We start from the raw sequence: 19,457 nt of genomic DNA on the forward strand, positions 1-19,457 counted from the left end.
ACTAGGTCTAAGTTCTACTGCCTGACTTTAACCTGCAAAATAAAGTTCTGTAAGTAAATGGTTCCTTCTTCACTTTAAAACCTTCTTGTTGTGAGCATTGCAAGTTAGTTTAAGAGGTATACTGTACCACCAATCAGGAGTAAGACGACACTATTCCCGACTTCACCAGAGCATGAAGCGAAGAAGAATGTTAAACTAAAGTACTAAACAAAGTTTTATGTGTTTGTCGTAAGAACTGCAGTGTCAGAAGTGCTGTTAGGACATATGAGTTGCTCTCACCTTCTTCTGCAAGTCCTGTACAGTTATGAGCAGATGTTAAAGAGTCTGTAAATTCACATAAAAAGAGCTGTTACTTATCAATGTATCAGTTAAACAGTGCTGAGTATGGAGGGACTTTAACCCTGAAAGATCCTCAAACATAGTGTATGCTGTGTTGATCATGTGACACTAAAGAGGAGTGAACCAGTCCACTCCAGTGCAGGAGTGGACTAAACCATTTTCACCACTCAACGGGGCAACTCAGCTCTGAAATTGTTTTAGATACAAAAACAAAATCAACCAAACTATTTATTTATACCACCATTGGTAACAGTTTATTGTGCTAATTATGTACTAACAAAACTACAGAGAAAGACAAATGCTTTGATTATTTATTTGTGACGGCCCTCCCCTGTGTTGGGCCCTTGGCAGCTTTAGTTGCATGTGCCTGCCCTCACTCTGAGGTAGGCTACAGATGCTGAGAAAAACGGGACACCTAGTGGCTAGAAGGTAGCCAGGCTAGCGCCGCCTACTGGTTCCGGCAAATTTCATTTGCCTCAACCATGTAGTCAGGGAACTAGCAATGCGTTTCGGTTTGCTCCGTCCGCCAGAGCGGACGGACCAATCAGCGAACAGACGGGTAAGTGAAGGCGATGACGTTGAACTCAAGCGCTCAAGATTAACCTATGAGCTTAACCGGTGTATAGCACACGTGACCACCAAGCAGCAGCGATTAGTTGAAGCAAATGTAAGCAACCGCCTCCCGGAAGCAAACAAATCCCTATGGCTCATGTTCAGACGCTATATGAAATGTAATGAAATAAGCGGCTGATGCATCAGGCTAGCTAGAAGGTTCATATCATGGTACATTCTCTTTCAATACATTATATCAGTGATGAGAAATTGTTCCAAAAAAAAAAAAAAAAAAGTATATGTTTTAATTGTTGTTTGTAGCGGAAGCTCCCAGCACTGCTCTTCCTGGTCCGTCCAAATCTTGCGTGATTTGCATTGACACAAGATTTTGGCAGAGCAACACGGGGAGCTTCCGCTACAAACAAGCTTAAAATATAGACTTATTTAATTTTTTTCGGAACAATTTCTCATGTTGGGGCTTCAATACAAGAGGGATATTACAGACGAGCACTATGGAGGTATTTGGATGTTTTTTGGTGTGTCTTTTTGGACGAAGAAAAGTGAGCTCCGTTCGCAACCGTCATGGACATGCAGTGCTGCACAACTATCACTTTAAACAAGGAAGAAATTTGGTATCCTACAGTTGGTGTATATGTGGCAACATACTATTCTTCTCCAGAAAATAATCATTATGAGATAAAAAAAAAAATTCTTCTCACCACTGGCACACGTTTTCAGATGGACATGCCTTTGATCAGGGAGTGGTGTTGCCTTCTTCTAATGGAGCGTTTCAGAATAGAAGGGTATGGCAATCCTAAAACATGTTCCAATCTTTGTTAATAACACTCAATGATCAACAAGTGATTCGCTAAGCTAGTTGAACATCTGGCTAAAATCACAGACAGGTAGTAGCCTCTTTAGTTGTGGCTTAGGAGGATCAAAATAAATGACTAGATCAATGACTATATCAGTAAAATATGTAATACAATTATGACATAACACTATGCATGGCTGCCTCAAACAGGAATATTTATACATGTCAGTTGTGCACCAATTATTTAACTTTTCCAAATTTCATAATTTGGATTAATGTTTTGCTTCTTTTTAAGTCATGGGCAGCGGTTTGCATTCTGGACAACTGAGGCCAAAAGCCTTATTAAGGGAGACCTGCCACCCGTGTTACCCACCCGTGCCATTTATAGTCAGTATTTCAGGCAGTGATGAAACAGGTCCTAGTTTAGCTGGACAGTGAAGAGGAACAGAAGACCCTCTTCACCCATCTTAAGTCACTGCTAGACAGAACTCAAGCAACAGTGAAATACACTGATGAGGTTCAGTTTATTTGTGAGGTTCTGGGAGGAGGCAGAGCAGGTCTTCCTGGCAGTGCCTGCTGTCGATCAAAGATAAGAGGAGAGAATAGGAATTTCTGAGTACATTGATGGTTCTTCTATTCCAGTATTTATCACTTTGTCTGTTTCAGTGAAGTGGACGAGTTCTGCAGGAGGCTGGAAAGGCAGATGAGGAAAGAATGATATATAAAGGCTATTTGTGAAAGTCTGTGCAATAAAACATTTGAAACCATTTCATTTCATTCATTTCATTGTAGGCTATTTTATGACTGTTTTGTCATTATAACCCCATGCAATAGAACATTTAAAAGCATGTCATTGCATTGCAGGTTAATTATTTATGTAGTCCAAAAATCTTTCTATAAAGTTTAAAAGTGTTCCAAGCTTCACAAACAATTAGATCTTGGTGTTTTATTTGGATTGCATTTATTTAGTCCAAAATATTTTTAAAAAGTTTAAAAGTAGCCTAATCCAAACTTCACAAACAATTAGATTCTTGGTGTTTTATTTCAACTTTTATTTCGAAAATCCATAAGGAGGGTCCAGACTGTGAAGTTGCAGTTTTACAGTCAACCAGTAGGTGGCACTGTCAATTCAACTACCACGTGACATACAGGAAGCTGACCATAGACTGTATAAGAAGCTGACTCGTCATGGGGGGCTTGGTTCATAAACCGTCTTTGATCTATGCACGTGCGAGCCCAAACTGGAAGAGAGTCTAGCAGCGGGAAACGGGTCTCCTCCCAGGAGCAATAAAGAGTTTGAGTAAAATGTCTGAGGTGGAGTTTCTGAGAGGATTCGTTACCGAGAGACTCACCGCCGCCTCCCAGGAAATCTTAGCGGCCGTGGACAGAGTCGTAGCCGACTACGAGGCGGAGGCTTCGGGCTTCAGACAGGAGATCGAGCGGCAGAGGAACCTGCTGGATGTTCTCCTGCAGCCTCGAGTCGTTCTCAACAAAACCGGTTGGTGATTCAGGTTTAAATCCATAGACATCAAAGTTGTGGTTTGTAGAGAAAGAGGACATGTTGTACTACATTATCTTTTAACTTTTATGTGTCTATCAACAATTGTAGGCTTACAGGAATTTACAAAATCTAAGGTCTTAGTTGAGGCGACTTACTCTGTAAATTCACTTAGCTAGCAAGTTAACAATTTATCTTTTTTATTTGAATTCATTCCCATAGGTTAGTCCTGTTTTTGGAGCCATCACCAAAATCAACAGATGAAAGGTTTATTTTCCCCACACGTTATTTTGCTCTGTGGTTAATTTAAAGCAGAAGTGAGTGATCCGGTCGTTTTCGCTAATGCTGCGTTCCAGGCAGGCTTTTGAAATCGTAAATTACAGCTTCAAGTCACAACTTACGACTTTGTAGCGTTCCAGGCAACCCACTCGTGTTTTTCCGACCTGTTTTACCGGTGAAAGCAACGTCTCTGGTGAAAGTCACTATAACGGCCACTCGTAACTTCCGACCGGTGAACTCGTACCAGATCGAACTGGTACCACTTCACGGTCGGAAAAATACGAGTTTCCTTGAACGCACCATAACAGCCTCGTCGCTACGTCGCCACATTCACGGCGTTCCTTGGCTGCACACACAGCCCTGCATGCCGTTCTCTCTCCTCATTGGATAAAAACTGTAGGATACGATAAATGTTTTCTCTTCGGCTCAGAGCAGAGCAGAGGGACTGAGAGACCCGTGTTTCAGTCCAAACACTCTATGTAAGTGATTGCTGTCGGAAGATATAACTATTTAAGACTTATATTAACACAAATATATCACTCACTTCTGCTTAAAAGACGTAGTTTAGATGTTGAATCGTGTCCTCATCACACACAGACTTAAAGTTTAATACATTTTATGATTGAAGTATTGCAATTCAGGATTTAACCACTGGTAACCTAACAGGACATGTTGGACACACTCAACAAGTTCTACAAAGAGTAATGGTATTGTAGCCGTTTGTCAAAAAACAAAGAAAAGTTCCAAATCAAATTTCAAATCATAAAATTTAAAGGGCCACTGCTGCACCATGGGTTGTGGTGGACGCAGAAAATATGATGTCAAATTTCCTCTGTGCCTCTCACACTCCTTTAAAGCAGAAGTAAGCGGATTTGTGTTAATATAAGTCTTAAATAGTTCTATCTTCCGACAGCAATCACTTATATAGAGTGTTTGGTCTGAAACACGGGTCTGTCAGTCACTCTGCTCTGCTATAAGCCGAGGAGAAAACTTTCCTTGTATCCTACAACCTTTATCCAATGAGGAGAGAGAACAGCATAAAGGGGCGGTCCTCTCTGTGTGTGCAGCCAAGGGATGCGTGTGAATGTGGTGACGTAGGGACGAGGGCGGGGACTGCTAACTCCATCGGCTGACAGAAAGTTAGCCAAAACGACTGGATGGCTTAACTTCTGCTTTAAAAACCCATTTGCCCACGCAGGTGCATGCTGGTCCCTTAAAGCAGAAGTAAGCGATCCGGTCGTTTTGGCTAATGCTGCGTTCCAGGCAGGCTTTTGAAACCGTAAATTACAGCTTCAAGTCACAACTTACGATTTTGTAGCGTTCCAGGCAACCCACTCGTGTTTTTCCGACCTGTTTTACCTGTGAAAGTGCACTATAACTGCCACTCGTAACTTCCGACCCGTGAACTCGTACCAGATCGAACTGGTACGACTTCACAGGTCGGAAAAACACGAGTTACGAGTTTCCTTGAACGCACCATAACAGTCCTCGTCCCTACGTCGCCACATTCACGGCGTCCCTTGGCTGCACACACAGCCCTGCATGCCGTTCTCTCTCCTCATTGGATAAAAACTGTAGGATACGATAAATGTTTTCTCCTCGGCTCAGAGCAGAGCAGAGGGACTGGGAGACCCGTGTTTCGGTCCAAACACTCTATGTAAGTGATTGCTGCCGGAAGATATAACTATTTAAGACTTATATTAACACAAATATATCACTTACTTCTGCTTTAACATAAGCCTACATATATAATCTCAGGTGCCCCTAACGTGCCAAAATGAAACAAGCACACAAATAATAAACAATAAAACACCTATACTTAAGCAATATCACACGAGAAGGAGTGCTGTTGTACTGGTCAGCACTGGTGTGTTTCTGTCGTAGGCACAAGACTGCAGATAATAACACCAGTTAGAGCAGAACCGGTCCGCGTGTGTGTGTGCGCGTGACACACACAGACATAAACACACACACTGTTACCCTGCATAGGAGCCGAGTGCATGTTCTTTACAGCGTACATGAGCAAACATAGAGACCGCAGTTACCGCAGAATAAACGTCACGAGCAGCTCAGTGTTTTCAGTCAGACTTTTCTCCTCCACCTTTACCCCTTTTCCACTGGTCCAAAAAACCTGTTTAAACCCGCTAACAATCGGCCGACTCGACAAGCGACGCAGATTAAAATTGGCTTTAATAGGCTCGGCTCCGATCGGCTTGTAGTGGGAACGCCAGACCCGGGTAGATCCATGTGGGTTCTCCAAGTGAAGACCACTTCCGCGTTCAAAAAGCTGCAGTACCCCAGCTTCCTCTGGGGGCTGGCTCCAGAAGGGAGCAACTCCAATTGAGCCCCATGTTAAAATAGCCAACTTTACATCTTAAAAAAACATATTTACAGCCTGGTACATGTTATTTTTTTGGTCTCAACCGATAGTTTCTACCCCCGTACACACTCTGAGGGGGGTGAATTTTTTTTTTAACTCTACCGTTTTACTATTATTATGTAAAATTCTCGCCAATTAGGGCGCGAAAAACGTTGAGTGACAGGTCCAGAGCGGTCCGGAGACAGGCTGCTTCGAGGCCAGTGGGTGGGTTCTCGGCCGGCCAATTCAACATGGCGCTGTTCAGGCCGCCATATTTGAGTCACAAAAACGACTCTCCAAAACCAATGGGTGACGTCATGGATGCTACGTCCATATTTTTTACAGTCTATGAGCCGCTAATTTACGTGATGACGCTGAGCGTTACGTGCCGCCACGTCATCGAGCCGGTCGTGTCTCATATCACGTACCACGTACCCGTTTCTTGCACCGCAGATGAGAGCGGGGCGACTGGTTTATGCTCTGTCTGATCTCCCAGCGGGGGGTCAGACTCGGCTCATTTTGGTCAATGGGAAAGGGGCCAAATACCGATTGTTAGCGGGTCGACCCACGTTAAAAAAAACCTGTGCCGACCCGCTAATTTTAGTGGGAAAACGGCTTTTGTGACCACTCCACTCATTTCCTCCCTCTTTTACAGCTTTCTCTTTATCCGTCCTCCCTTTAGCTGCAGCTGCTGCAGCTCAAACCAACTCTACAGTACATGCTCAGTACAGTAGACAGAGTATCAGACGATAGAGTGACAGGCTGCTGTCGTGCTTTTGACTGCCATGTGATATCGAGGAAATATGACCATAGCCGATTATCGAAATCAATCAAATATTTATCACGATCCCGAATCGAGATTGTTTTATCGCCCAGCCCTATCTATGTGCTAGCTAGCTAGCGCTGTCACTTTAACCGGATGTTTTGACTGTGGAAGTAGAAGTACTGTTACGTTGATTAAGTTTTACTTGAGCAAAAGTAAAAGTACTGGTGAAAAAATCCACTCAAGTAAGAGTAAAAAGTAGCTCTGAGACCTCCGGCCAATCAGAGGCTCATAGCAGGAGCAAAATTCCTTGAGCTCAGACTAGTGTCCACTAGTGTTGTCACGATACCAACATTTTGGTACCGGTATCGGTACCAACATGTTTGTAGCATACCCTCCGAAAGATTTAGGACTCGACTGGTGGTTTTCAACATTTATTTCCATAAACCATTCCGTAACCAACTCGTTGAATACCAACGTGAGAACTGATAAGACACAAAGATACACCAGTTACATTTATGTTTTCATTATGTGCAAAACAGTTAGCATAGCTTTAGCTTTCTGATACAAATCATCAACACAAGTACCGTAAACACTACAAATTGCTAACCTTGTGCCTCCTCGGGGGGTTGCTATTTCCAGTCCTTTATTGTTCATTTACCGCAACTCTTTCATTGCCTCTTTCTCCTTTGTTTACCTTAACTTATTACTTTGCCGTTAACTCGTTCCGTATCACCTTGTTTTTACCGGAAGACACAACATAGCCAGGAAGTGACATAGTAGGTTAGCGATCTCTTCAAAATAAAAGCTCATTACAAATATAACCTTCAAAACGGACAATATGCATATAAAAACCAGATGAATGACATTTTACCATAATGCACTCCAATCACGAAATATATTTATGTAACGAAATCATGTCACAATGCATTTAAAGTAACTTAACTATTAGTTTTTAAAGATTTTAACTTATTTAACCATTTTAGCAGTACAAGGCTGCCCTCTTGTGGACAAAATGAGTAACAGCAATACATAAAACCAAAAAGTGGTCTGCTACACTCCCACCAAAATTATTTGCGTTCCACATTGAATACTGTGAGTGTGAACTAAGAATAATTTTCTCAATAAGAGTGTCATTGTCTTTGTGTAGCCACAACTTAAGAAGCTTCAAAAAGCAGAACTAACTTCTGCACTGGGCGTTCCAATATTGAAGGTTTGGCAAGACGCTCACCCTTCTTGCTCAGATTCTTATCTCCTACTGAGATTTTCACTCTTCTTACAAGTCCATCCTTGCCACTGACTGTCTCTATGACTCTTGCAAGTCTCCATTCACCTCTGGGTAACAGTTCATCTTTGTCCATCACTATATCACCCACCATTAGATTTCTTTTTGGCGTGTGCCACCGCTGCCTTGTGGTGATATTGTGGAGATATTCTCGTTTCCATCTACTCCAAAACTGTTCCAATAAAAACTGTACACGACGCCATCTCTTTGCTCCATACAGGTCCTCTTTAGGGAATGTGCCTGGTGGAGGAAGTGCTGTACTGGACTTCATGTTGAGGAGATGATTGGGGGTGAGAGGTTCAAGGCTGTCAGGGCAGTTCAAGTTATCAACAGTGAGGGGTCGGCTGTTGACTATGGCCATGGCTTCGTACAGTACAGTCCTTAATGAAGCATCGTTGAGTCTGCCTTGAGAAAGAGACAGGGTAGAGCTCAGAACACTTCTGACAGTCTTTATCTGGCGCTCCCACACGCCCCCAGCGTGACTGGAGTGAGGTGCATTCATGATGAAATCACACTGTTTCTGTGACAGGAATGTGTTCAGTCTCTGTGTGTCAAGTTCTTGTAAAGCTGTCTTGAATTCATTCTTGGCACCAACAAAATTGGTGCCCTGATCACATTGAATTTGACGGACTGCACCACGGAGAGCAATGAAACATCGCAGGGCGTTAATGAAGGTGTCCGTGGACATATCCTCTAACATCTCAATGTGAATGGCTCGTGAGCAAAAACAAGTAAAGAGCAGGCCGTATCGTTTATGCTGTTTTCTTCCCTGTGTCGTCATGAAAGGGCCAAAGCAATCCATACCACAGTGTGTGAAAGGAGGGGAGGGCTCGACGCGTTCAACAGGTAAGTCACTCATTCTTTGACCCTCTGCAGCTCTCCTGAGTTTACGACAGATCACACACTGATGGATGTATGATGTTACTGCTCTGCTCATTCCAGGAATCCAATATCCACTGGCTCTGAATTCATTTACTGTGAATCCTTTTCCTTGATGTTTTGTCTTTTCATGGTTGTGAGCTATTATTAACTTTGTCACATGGTGCTCTTTAGGAATGACAATTGGATGCTTGAAGGAGTCAGTGAGTGACGAGTGGCGGAGTCGTCCTCCCACCTTGAGGAGACCGTCTGTGTCGAGGAAAGCATCAAGGTGGTGTAATTTGTTGCCACGCTGTAGTTGATTACCTTTGCTCAATGATTTGATTTCCTCTTCATATGCTTGTCTTTGCAGATCCAGGATTATGACACGCTCAGCACTTTCTCTTTCGCTCACTGTTGAAAGAGCATGTGATGTAATCTTTTTGACTCGTCGAAGCAGACGGGCTACAGCTCTGGTAGCTCGGGACCATGATGAGAACTTGGACAGGCGGTCGACAAGACTCATTATTTCTGTGGTTTTTGTTTGCAGGGCTTGTGCCTTTTTGACTTCTGGATCCCCTATGGACAGGTCTGGCACTGCATCATTTTCCATGGGTAACTCCTTCTCCCAGAGAAACATAGGGCCGGTGAACCAGTCAGATGCAAGTAGTTCATTTACAGTTTTACCTCGGGATGCTCCATCTGCTGGATTCTCATCCGTAGGGACGTAGCGCCATTGCTGTGGGTCTGTACAGTGGCGGATCTTCTGGACCCGGTTGGCTACAAAAGTGTGAAATCGCCGTGCATCGTTATTTATGTAGCCTAACACCACCTTTGAATCAGTCCAAAAGTATTCTTTTCCATCAACAATTCTCAATTCTTCTCGGAGCATGTTACTGATGGAGACTGAAACCACTGCTGCAGTTAATTCGAGCCGTGGTATTGTGGTCACTTTTGTTGGAGAAACACGGGCCTTTCCTATCACCAGTGAGCAGTGAATCTCTCCTTTCTTATTCTTGACTCTCAGATAAGAGCATTGCCCGTATCCGCTTGTGCTCGCATCTGAGAAGTGGTGTAATTCAGTCTCTACAACTTCTCCAAAGTCAGCAGGTAAGTAACAGCGATTGATGTTTATTTTCTGTAGGTTGGTGAAATCACGTTGCCAACTCTCCCACCGTGGTTTTAACCTCTCTGGCAGGGGTTCATCCCAACCAGTGCCCTGGTTGCACATCTCTTGGAGGATTCTCTTTCCGTTGAGGACATATGGTGCGAGGAAGCCGAGAGGATCATATATGGAAGCGACAGTAGATAATATGCCTCTCCGTGTGGCTGGTTGGTCCTTTAAGGTGTTGTTGAATCTGAAGCTGTCCTCTTTTATGCTCCATTGAATTCCTAAAGCTCGTTCCAGTGTGTCATTGAATGTTAAGTCCTTTGTGTTTGTCTCTGTTGCACACTCTGATGGGGGCAGGCTCTGCAATACAGCATGGTTATTTGACACAAATTTGTGGAGACGGAGACCACCTTTGCTGCATATCTCCCTTGCCTCCTGTGCCAACTGAATGGCTCTTTTCACATTGTCTGTACTTGTCACTCCGTCGTCTACATAAAAGTCCTTTGCAACAAATTGTGCTCCTACTGGGTGTGAGTGGCTGTGTTCTTTAGCTAAGTATTTAAGTCCATAATTTGCACACCCAGGGGATGACACCGCACCGAAGAGGTGTACTTTCATGCGGTACTCCTGAGGTTGTGTTGTTGTATCTCCATCCTTCCACCAGAGGAACCGGAGGTAGTTGCGGTCTTCCTCTTGGACATGAAATTGGTGAAACATTTTCTCTATGTCACATAGAAGAGCAATGGGATGCCGTCTGAACCTTATAAGAATACCTGTCAGATTATTGATCATGTCTGGTCCTGGGAGCAGGTGTTCATTTAAGCTTGTGCCACAGTATTTTGCAGAGCAGTCGAACACAACACGCAATTTGTCAGGCTTCTGAGGGTGATATATGCCATGATGTGGAATATACCACCGCTCACCTTCAGTTCCATCTGTGGGCACTTCTTCCACGTCACCTCTTTCTATGATTTCCTTCATGTATGTTGTGTAGTCTCTTTTGTATTTTTCATCCCTGCTGAACTTGCGTTGAAGATGACTGAGCCTGATTTCAGCGAGTCTTTTGTTGTCAGGTAAGGAGGGCCGTTTTCTGAATGGAAGAGGCATCTCGTAATGTCCCTGGGCATTTTTCTTTATACCATCCTTGAGTGTGCTCAGGAACATGAGGTCCTCTTGTGAGACAGTTTTGTCATCTCCTTTCGTGTCCTTAAAGTCTGACTCCAGGACGCTGATTACATCCATCGGCGTTACTGGAGGAAGTTCCTTTACCGTGACTCTGTGACATAGGCTGGACTGTCTTTCATTAAGGCCAGGTGTAGAGCAGCCCACAATGCTCCACCCCAAGTCTGTGAGGACGGCGTAGGGCTCATTGTCTGCTCCATCAATCAGTTGTCTGGGTTTTATAGCTCTTGGACAGTTATACCCAATGAGGAGTCCGACATCACAGCTGAGGAGAGGGGGTATCTGATCTGTGATTGCTGCTAGGTGAGGCCATTGTTTTGCTGTTTGATGGGTAGGTATGTTATCACGGTTCATGGGGATACAGTCTTTTGTGTATGAAGGAGGGAGATCAATGTAAATGCCTGAATTGTAGCCTCTGACACGAAGTCCTTCTACTCTTTCACTTTTCATTATCATGCTCTCTCCTAGCATAGTAGTGAGTTTCAGTTGTACAGGGAAAGTGTTTGGTTGTAATTCATCACTTACTTCTCTCTCTATGAAGGTGCTGTCGCTCTGGGTGTCCAACAGTGCATAGACGAGCTGTTCTTTGGACGGCTGGGTGGCAGAGGAGATCCACACAGGGACAATCATGGAGGTGCTGTATGACTGACCCTCTTTAGTGACACAGAGTGGGCTAGCTGTCACAATTTCATTTGAACAGTTTGAAGCTGTGTTCACATTTGCTGTAATTTTCCTTCTTTCCATGCTTACAGGTCTGTCTTTCTCCTCATACCCTTTGTAATGTTCATCATGTAGACAGGTAGGATGCCTTCCCTTGCACAGATCACAGGTGTGACGGTGACGACATTCCTTGGCGCTGTGACCTGGTTTGACACATCCATAGCACAGTTTATTGTCTTTTATGAATGTTCGTCTTTCCTCGAGGGATTTTTCTTTGAATTTTGAGCACTTGGACAGTTGATGCTTGTCATCTTTGCACCACATGCAGGGAGGCTTTTCCTTTACATAGTTTGGCCTTATGTTTTCAGTGTTTGCATTTGTTTGAGTGCTGAAGACACTTACTTTGTTTCCCTTTGTTTCATTTGTGTTTCTTTTGACGTAGGATGAGCTGGATGAGTGTAAAGCATGCAGGGAAGTGATTGGGTTACATGCTATCTCCGCTTCCACTGACACAAATCTGGCGAAGTCTTCAAAAGTGGGGAAGTCTCTTCCTTCCATGAGAGCTATTGAGACTTGACGATTCCAGCGTGCTGCTAGCCAATCTGGGACTTTCTGTGTCAGCTTTTGATTCTCTTCACAATCATTCAAGATTTCTAAACCTCTCACGTGAGGCATGGCTTGGAGACAGGCATTTAGGAAATCAGAGAAGGCCCTTAACCCTTCAGCGTCTTTGGTTTGCACTTTCGGCCATTTTGACAGCTTGTCTCTGAAAGCCCTTTGAATGACAAATGGCTGCCCGTAGCGTTGGTTGAGCTTATTCCATGCATCTCTGTATGCTTCGTCATCGTCTCGGAAAAAGGTGCCTTCAATACATTTGTGAGCAGGGCCACTGACATATTTCTTTAGATAATAAAGTTTGTCGGCTGATGAGATGCTTTTTCTATCTATCAGTGACATGAATGAAGCTCTCCATTCAATGTAGTGGATGGGGTCTCCTCCAAACACTGTGGGCATTGGCATGGGGAGTCTGTTGATGGTTATGCTGTCTTGTATCGCTTGGGCTAAAGAGGAGATGTCAGTGGAGGAATTTGGTGGGACTATGGAAGGGTTTTGGTGATACACAGAGGGGATGGCAGGGCTCTGCCTGTTTTATCTACTGTCTTGTTGCTGTGTAGGCAGACTGTTCATTTGCTGTAAGGGCTGATTGTCAGTTTCCTGTCTGATTTCTCTGTCGTAGCTTTCCAGCCTCACACGTGCTACTTCTCTGTCCCTTTCTGCTTGCAAACGCTCTAATTCAGATTCCATCATCCTTATTTTTAGGGTCCGGGCAGCGCAGCTGACAGGACACTATTGTATTCCTAGGAATTCTTCTTCTTCTTCTTCTTCTTCTTCTTCTTTCTTTCTTTCTTCTTCCAAGGAAGTCATACTTCCCATGGGCGAAAACTCACCAAACTTTGCACAAAGGTCCAGTACCATGCCAGATTCACTCAACTCCAAGCACATGTGCCCCCCCCTCCTAGGGGGGGCACAATAAGCGTTTAAATTTAAAAACTTTAAAAATTCCTACCAAACCAACGGTAGATGCTACAGTGTTGAAACTTCACCACAATGTAGCCTCAATACTGCTGAAACTTTTGTCCACTTAAACTTATTACAAATTATGAAGTCCATCACTCTGTTTTTTTCAATAACTGTAAAACTTTAAAAATGTATCTCCTCCCACAATTTTTGCTCAATTGACACCAAACTTGCTACAGAGCATCTCCAGACCGTCCTCCACAAAACTTGTTTCTCGGATTTTTGATTAAGCAAAAATTGAGCCTACAGTGCATGAAAACGTTTGACTGCAAACAGTACTGTAAACATATACCATCAAATTCTTGATAAATACATTTTCAATCTTCCTGAAAAAAAATTACAATATTCTGGAGTCATGGTTACTGAAGTTAAGCAAATATCAGAATTTTAACTCAAAAACTGAATTTTCTAGAACATTTTGAATTCTGCTCTCATGGGAACAACTGCAGTCAATGTGAGAGTGGAATTTATAAACTTCAGATTTTCTCTTATGAAGCAAAACACTTATCATTAAAAACAAATCACCAACATTTCCATGCTGTCAAGATGCAATTTATGTATTATCAGATTTTTGTTTAGATGACTGAATTTCTGACATGTTGACCATTTCATCACAACAGCTGCCCGGGCACTGACTCACCTGAGTGGATAAATGAAGCTACACAGCAGGTCTCACTACCAGCCAATTAGCTCAGCGAGTTAGGAGCTGGTTCTTGGTGTCAGAGATTGTGAGTTCGAGACCCAGCAAGGGTGATGATGATGATGATGATGGATCAAAATGTCACATGTCCTTAAGCTGTTTAACTGTCTAAATGCAATTTATGTATTAACAGATTTTTGTTTAGATAATAGAATTTCTGACTTTCTGAAATCTGCCTTGACAACAGCTGCCTGGGCACTGACTCCCTGAGTGGATAAATGAAGCTACACAGCAGGTCTCACTACCAGCCAATTAGCTCAGCGAGTTAGGAGCTGGTTCTTGGTGTCAGAGGTTGTGAGTTCGAGACCCAGCAAGGGTGATGATGATGATGACAGATCAAAATGTCAGTTGACCTCAATATGAAACACAAGACAATTGTCGTAATGGTGGCATCACAGCAAGTCTCTAAATTTAAAAATCCAAATAGCTTGGACTGGACCATGTGCGAAGGCTCCTAACATCTTAGAGTCACAGTAGATGTTTTACAAATACATATCATTATTTTACCTCAAAAACTGATTTTTCTTTTTACTGTGGTTTCAAATCTGCCTACACGACAGTGAATGGCTTACTCAATTTGTGAAGCCACTGTTGATCTGCCACTTGTCAATTAGCTCAGTGCGATAGTCAACGGTCTTTGGTTCCCGAGGTTGTGGGTTCAATCCTCAACTGATGCAAATTGAACATTATAAGGTCAACTGTCTTGTCTTCCTATTCTCCTGTTTGTTGCTCAGAATTGCCTAAATTTGCCCAAAAGTAGCCCGGACCCGACCCATCGCTGCGCAGCAGCTATAATTTCCTTCTGCTTTCTTTCTTCCTCCATTAATTTGCATTGAGCCTCTTTTGCAGCGAGCTCTGCGACTGCTTCAGCCCTTTTTGCAGCCATGACTGATGCTTCAGAGAAGTGACTATTAGCTGACTGAGAAGCAGTCCCATAAATGGAGTGGGCGTAGTTATGAGCATGGAGCTCACGGAGTTTGCGTTTTTCACGCTCTGCATCAAAGACATCGTCTATTCCGCATAAGCGTTCATTTATTATTTTCATAATGTCTTTAGTGACTGCCTCACAAGCATCTATTTTGCGTCTTAAATCAGCGGATGGGGTGGTACCCTGTCTTATTTCGTGGTAAATTTTCATGATGTCATCTTTTCCGTTTTCAACAGTGTCTGCCATTTTAGCCAGTTCCATATCTGTTGTGTTTTGCTTTAGGTTTTCTTTCGTTGATCTGATTTGAATTTTCCATTGTTCATAAAGGCTAAGCAGTCTCCTTTCTTTTTTACTTTGTTCCTCCCTTTGATAGGCAAGAAACCTCTCTGTGGGTACACTTTTGCGTTCTGAATGACGTGGTGTTTTTATTTCCTCAGTGTCATTCATTTCATGTTGAAGCTCAACTAGTTGTTTATTTTTGGTTTCAGTTAGCTCCTTTAATTCCTGCCATGACAAGCATTCTTCATCCTTTTGATTTAGCAATCCTCTATTTTCTTCAATTTCTGCTTGTAGTTTATTTATCTGTTCCTTTAAGACATCCATTTTTACTGTATTTGTAGTCTTTACCGTCCCTTGAGCCATCACTTTACCATACGATGCTGTAGCGTAGCTCCGTGCTGTGCTGCTTGACCGTGGAGTTCACAGACGGAGTGGCGATGCATGTGGTAAAGTTGTCACTGGTCCCTTGCTGGGCGAAGTCACCGGAGCCTTGATGAGCGAAGTTATCCCTGGTGCCTCGCTGGGTGAAGTTCTCACTGTAGCATACCCTCCGAAAGATTTAGGACTCGACTGGTGGTTTTCAACATTTATTTCCATAAACCATTCCGTAACCAACTCGTTGAATACCAACGTGAGAACTGATAAGACACAAAGATACACCAGTTACATTTATGTTTTCATTATGTGCAAAACAGTTAGCATAGCTTTAGCTTTCTGATACAAATCATCAACACAAATACCGTAAACACTACAAATTGCTAACCTTGTGCCTCCTCGGGGGGTTGCTATTTCCAGTCCTTTATTGTTCATTTACCGCAACTCTTTCATTGCCTCTTTCTCCTTTGTTTACCTTAACTTATTACTTTGCCGTTAACTCGTTCCGTATCACCTTGTTTTTACCGGAAGACACAACATAGCCAGGAAGTGACATAGTAGGTTAGCGATCTCTTCAAAATAAAAGCTCATTACAAATATAACCTTCAAAACGGACAATATGCATATAAAAACCAGATGAATGACATTTTACCATAATGCACTCCAATCACGAAATATATTTATGTAACGAAATCATGTCACAATGCATTTAAAGTAACTTAACTATTAGTTTTTAAAGATTTTAACTTATTTAACCATTTTAGCAGTACAAGGCTGCCCTCTTGTGGACAAAATGAGTAACAGCAATACATAAAACCAAAAAGTGGTCTGCTACAATGTTTTTCGATACTTTTCGATACTTTTCGGTACTTTTCCACATAAAAAGAGAACACAAAAAATGTCATTATTGGCTTTATTTTAATAGAAAAATTTTGGACCATAAAACAGGAAATCAGTAAACAGTTACTGCTGCTGCAGGATTAACATTCCATCTATATTAATTAATCTGAACTCTTCCTAAATTAAAAAATGTCTGTTTAAAAATGAACATCAACTTGTTTTCTTTGCATTATTTGAGGTCTGAAAACACTGCATCTTTTTTTGTTATTTTGACCAGTTGTAATTTTTGGGAGAAATTGTTATCAGTAGTTTATAGAATGAAACACAAATGTTCATGTTACTCAAACATACACCTATTGTTTCCCATATGTAGACCAAATTGATTCTGTTCCCCCCACCCCCATCAACGCAATATCGTTCCGTTAATTCATCTCTCCGTAGCGCTGCTTCGCCGTGCTCACTCACTCACAGAGAGAGAGAGACAGAGAGAGAGACAGACAGAGAGAGCATGCAGCCAGTGGTGATCCGCGGTAAAAACAAAACTTATTAACGAGGCTGTGGCGGCCGTCTCTCTCTCGCGCGCGGCGCACACACACAGACACACACACACAAACACAGGCACATGGACACGTGGCGCTGTAACGGTAATGATAAAAAGCACCATGCTTCGTTTGTGACTCGCTCTCTCGCTCCTCGCGGCTCAAATTACAATGCGGCGACTTCACGCGGCGACGTCACCGCTGCTGGCGGCGCAGAATGAAAGTACCGGTCCCATCTAAGCGCAGTATGGTACCGTTTTAAATGCGTTAGTACCCCGGTACCACTCTAGTACCGGTATACCGTGCAACCCTAGTGTCCACTGAGAAGATCATTGGGGTTCATAGACACCAATTATGAGTGACAGTATGAAGACACTGTTGTTCATGATGTGTTAATGGGGGCGGGACTAGATAAGCTTTTGCTTCTCCCGCTTTCCCTTTCGGCCATGTGTATTGAACTAAGATGAAGTGTGATGATGATGATTTAAATTGACATGCCCGAAATAAACAGATTGATTGATTGATTTCATTGTTTCTGCAGGTGATCAGCACCTATTGAAGATTGAAGCAGAGGATCCACCTGAGTTGACCTCTATTCTGGATCAAGAGAACCCAGAGAGTCTACATGTTAAAGAAGAAAAGGAGGAACTACCGACCACACCAGAGTTCCCCCTCACTTCTGTTCATGTAAAGAGTGAGGATGAGAAACCTCAGTCCCTACAACCTCATCAAAGACAAACTGAGGCAGAGCCTCCATCCAGCAGCTCAGCTGGACAGATAGAGGTAGAGATAGAGGCCGATGGACACGACTGTGGAGGATCTGAACCAGCCAGGAACTCAGATCAACATGAAGATCTTCAACCAGGTACAGATGATGAGGTCCCAGAGTCGTCCTCTGAGACTGAATACAGTGATGACTGGAGAGAAACCAGAGCACCTGAGTCTGGTTTGAACAGTGAAGCTGTTCATGTAAGTGATGAAGAATGTAACACTGGTAAGAAGTCTCACTGTAAGAAGTCTCACCGCTGCTCAGAGTGTGGGAAAACATTTAGCAGACCCCCGGATTTGAGGACACACATGAGGATCCATACAGGAGAGAAACCATTTGACTGTGCTACCTGTGGTAAACAATTTAGTCAAAGAGGCAGTCTTAAAGACCACATGAGGATCCATACAGGAGAGAAACCATTTGACTGTGCTACCTGTGGTAAACAATTTAATAGAAGAGGTAATCTTAAAGACCACATGAGGATCCATACAGGAGAGAAACCATTTGACTGTGCTACCTGTGGGAAACATTTTAGACTTAGATGTCATCTTAAAGAACACACGAAGATCCATACAGGAGAGAAACCATTTGACTGTCCTACCTGTGGTAAAACATTTAGTTCAAGAACGGGTCTTACAGATCACATAAGAGTCCATACAGGAGAGAAACCATTTGAATGTCCTACCTGTGGTAAAACATTTAGTCAAAGATGGAATCTTGGAGAGCACATGAAGATCCATACAGGAGAGAAACCATTTGAATGTCCTACATGTGGGAAACATTTTAGACATCGAAACTATTTGAAATATCACTTGAGACTCCACACACGGGTAACCATTTAATTGTGCTATTTGTGGGAAAGGCTTCACCAAGAAGAAAAATCTTTTGTTTCACACAAGAGTCCATTCAAAAGTGAAGCCATTTGTTTGCAGTGTTTGGGCTGAAAACATTTTATGGAGCTGGAGAATTTGGCTGCACATGGATGCACATGAAATCCCATCAAGGAGGGAAACTTCAGTTGTTGTCTTGAGAGGCACATTAAAGTCCATACAGAAGTTAAACCATTTTCTTGTAGTGTGTGTGGAGTAAATGTAAGGCAGTAGGTAGTCTTAAGACACCTTAAATCATTTAGTTGCAGTTTTGTGATGAGCCATTTTGTCAACAGGAAGATCTTTACGTGTACACAAGAATCAATGTAGGAGAGTAAACGTACAGTTGAAGTTTTTGTGGCCGTCAATGATGTTTCTGGCAAGAACAGACGTAGGAGTGCATGTAAACTTAGGACTGTTACTGAAGGCAGCAGCAGTGTATGTGTGAGGCTGCAGTTATTGAACTGTAACAGCTCTTCAAAACACAGTGAAAATGAATTTCACGTGTAAAATATTTTGTTAAAGTTTATGATTTTAAAATTGTATGAAATGGATTGTTCATGAAATGAATGCTACAAATAAATGACAGCAGTAAGTGAGGCTGCAGAGTTCCAGCTCATTCCACCACAATAAAAATGTTCATTGTTTATCAAAGTGTAGCAAATTCAACTAAAAATCATCTCTTTCTGGTCTTGTACTTGGTGGAAACATCTTTTTTTTTTTAAACCAAAGAAATTAAGGGTCTGTTCATTTTAAATTGGAATACCATTTTCTCTGAAGTTTTGAGTTTAATGTTTAAAGGAGCTGTATGTAAGAATGTGGCCCAAACCGTTGCTGCTAACCCTAACCCGAATTCAAAACACAGCAGTGTGTGTGTGGC

The 19,457-nt window shown here is 42.7% G+C and overlaps 1 protein-coding gene across 1 annotated transcript; it reads left to right on the forward strand.

Annotated features, from left to right (window-relative positions):
• Positions 1 to 2,941: 2,941 nt before the first annotated feature.
• LOC310984770 (uncharacterized protein) lies at positions 2,942 to 18,915 on the forward strand (the record flags this gene model as incomplete). Its single annotated transcript, XM_083970086.1, has 3 exons — positions 2,942 to 3,203; positions 17,481 to 17,626; positions 18,874 to 18,915. The coding sequence occupies exons 1-3, from the start codon at positions 3,011 to 3,013 to the stop codon at positions 18,913 to 18,915; spliced, it is 381 nt and encodes a 126-aa protein (XP_083826212.1). The 5' UTR covers positions 2,942 to 3,010.
• Positions 18,916 to 19,457: the final 542 nt, after the last annotated feature.

The sequence above is a fragment of the Trachurus trachurus genome (genome assembly GCF_905171665.1).
Source record: "Trachurus trachurus genome assembly, chromosome: 4".
Lineage (NCBI taxonomy): Eukaryota > Metazoa > Chordata > Actinopteri > Carangiformes > Carangidae > Trachurus > Trachurus trachurus.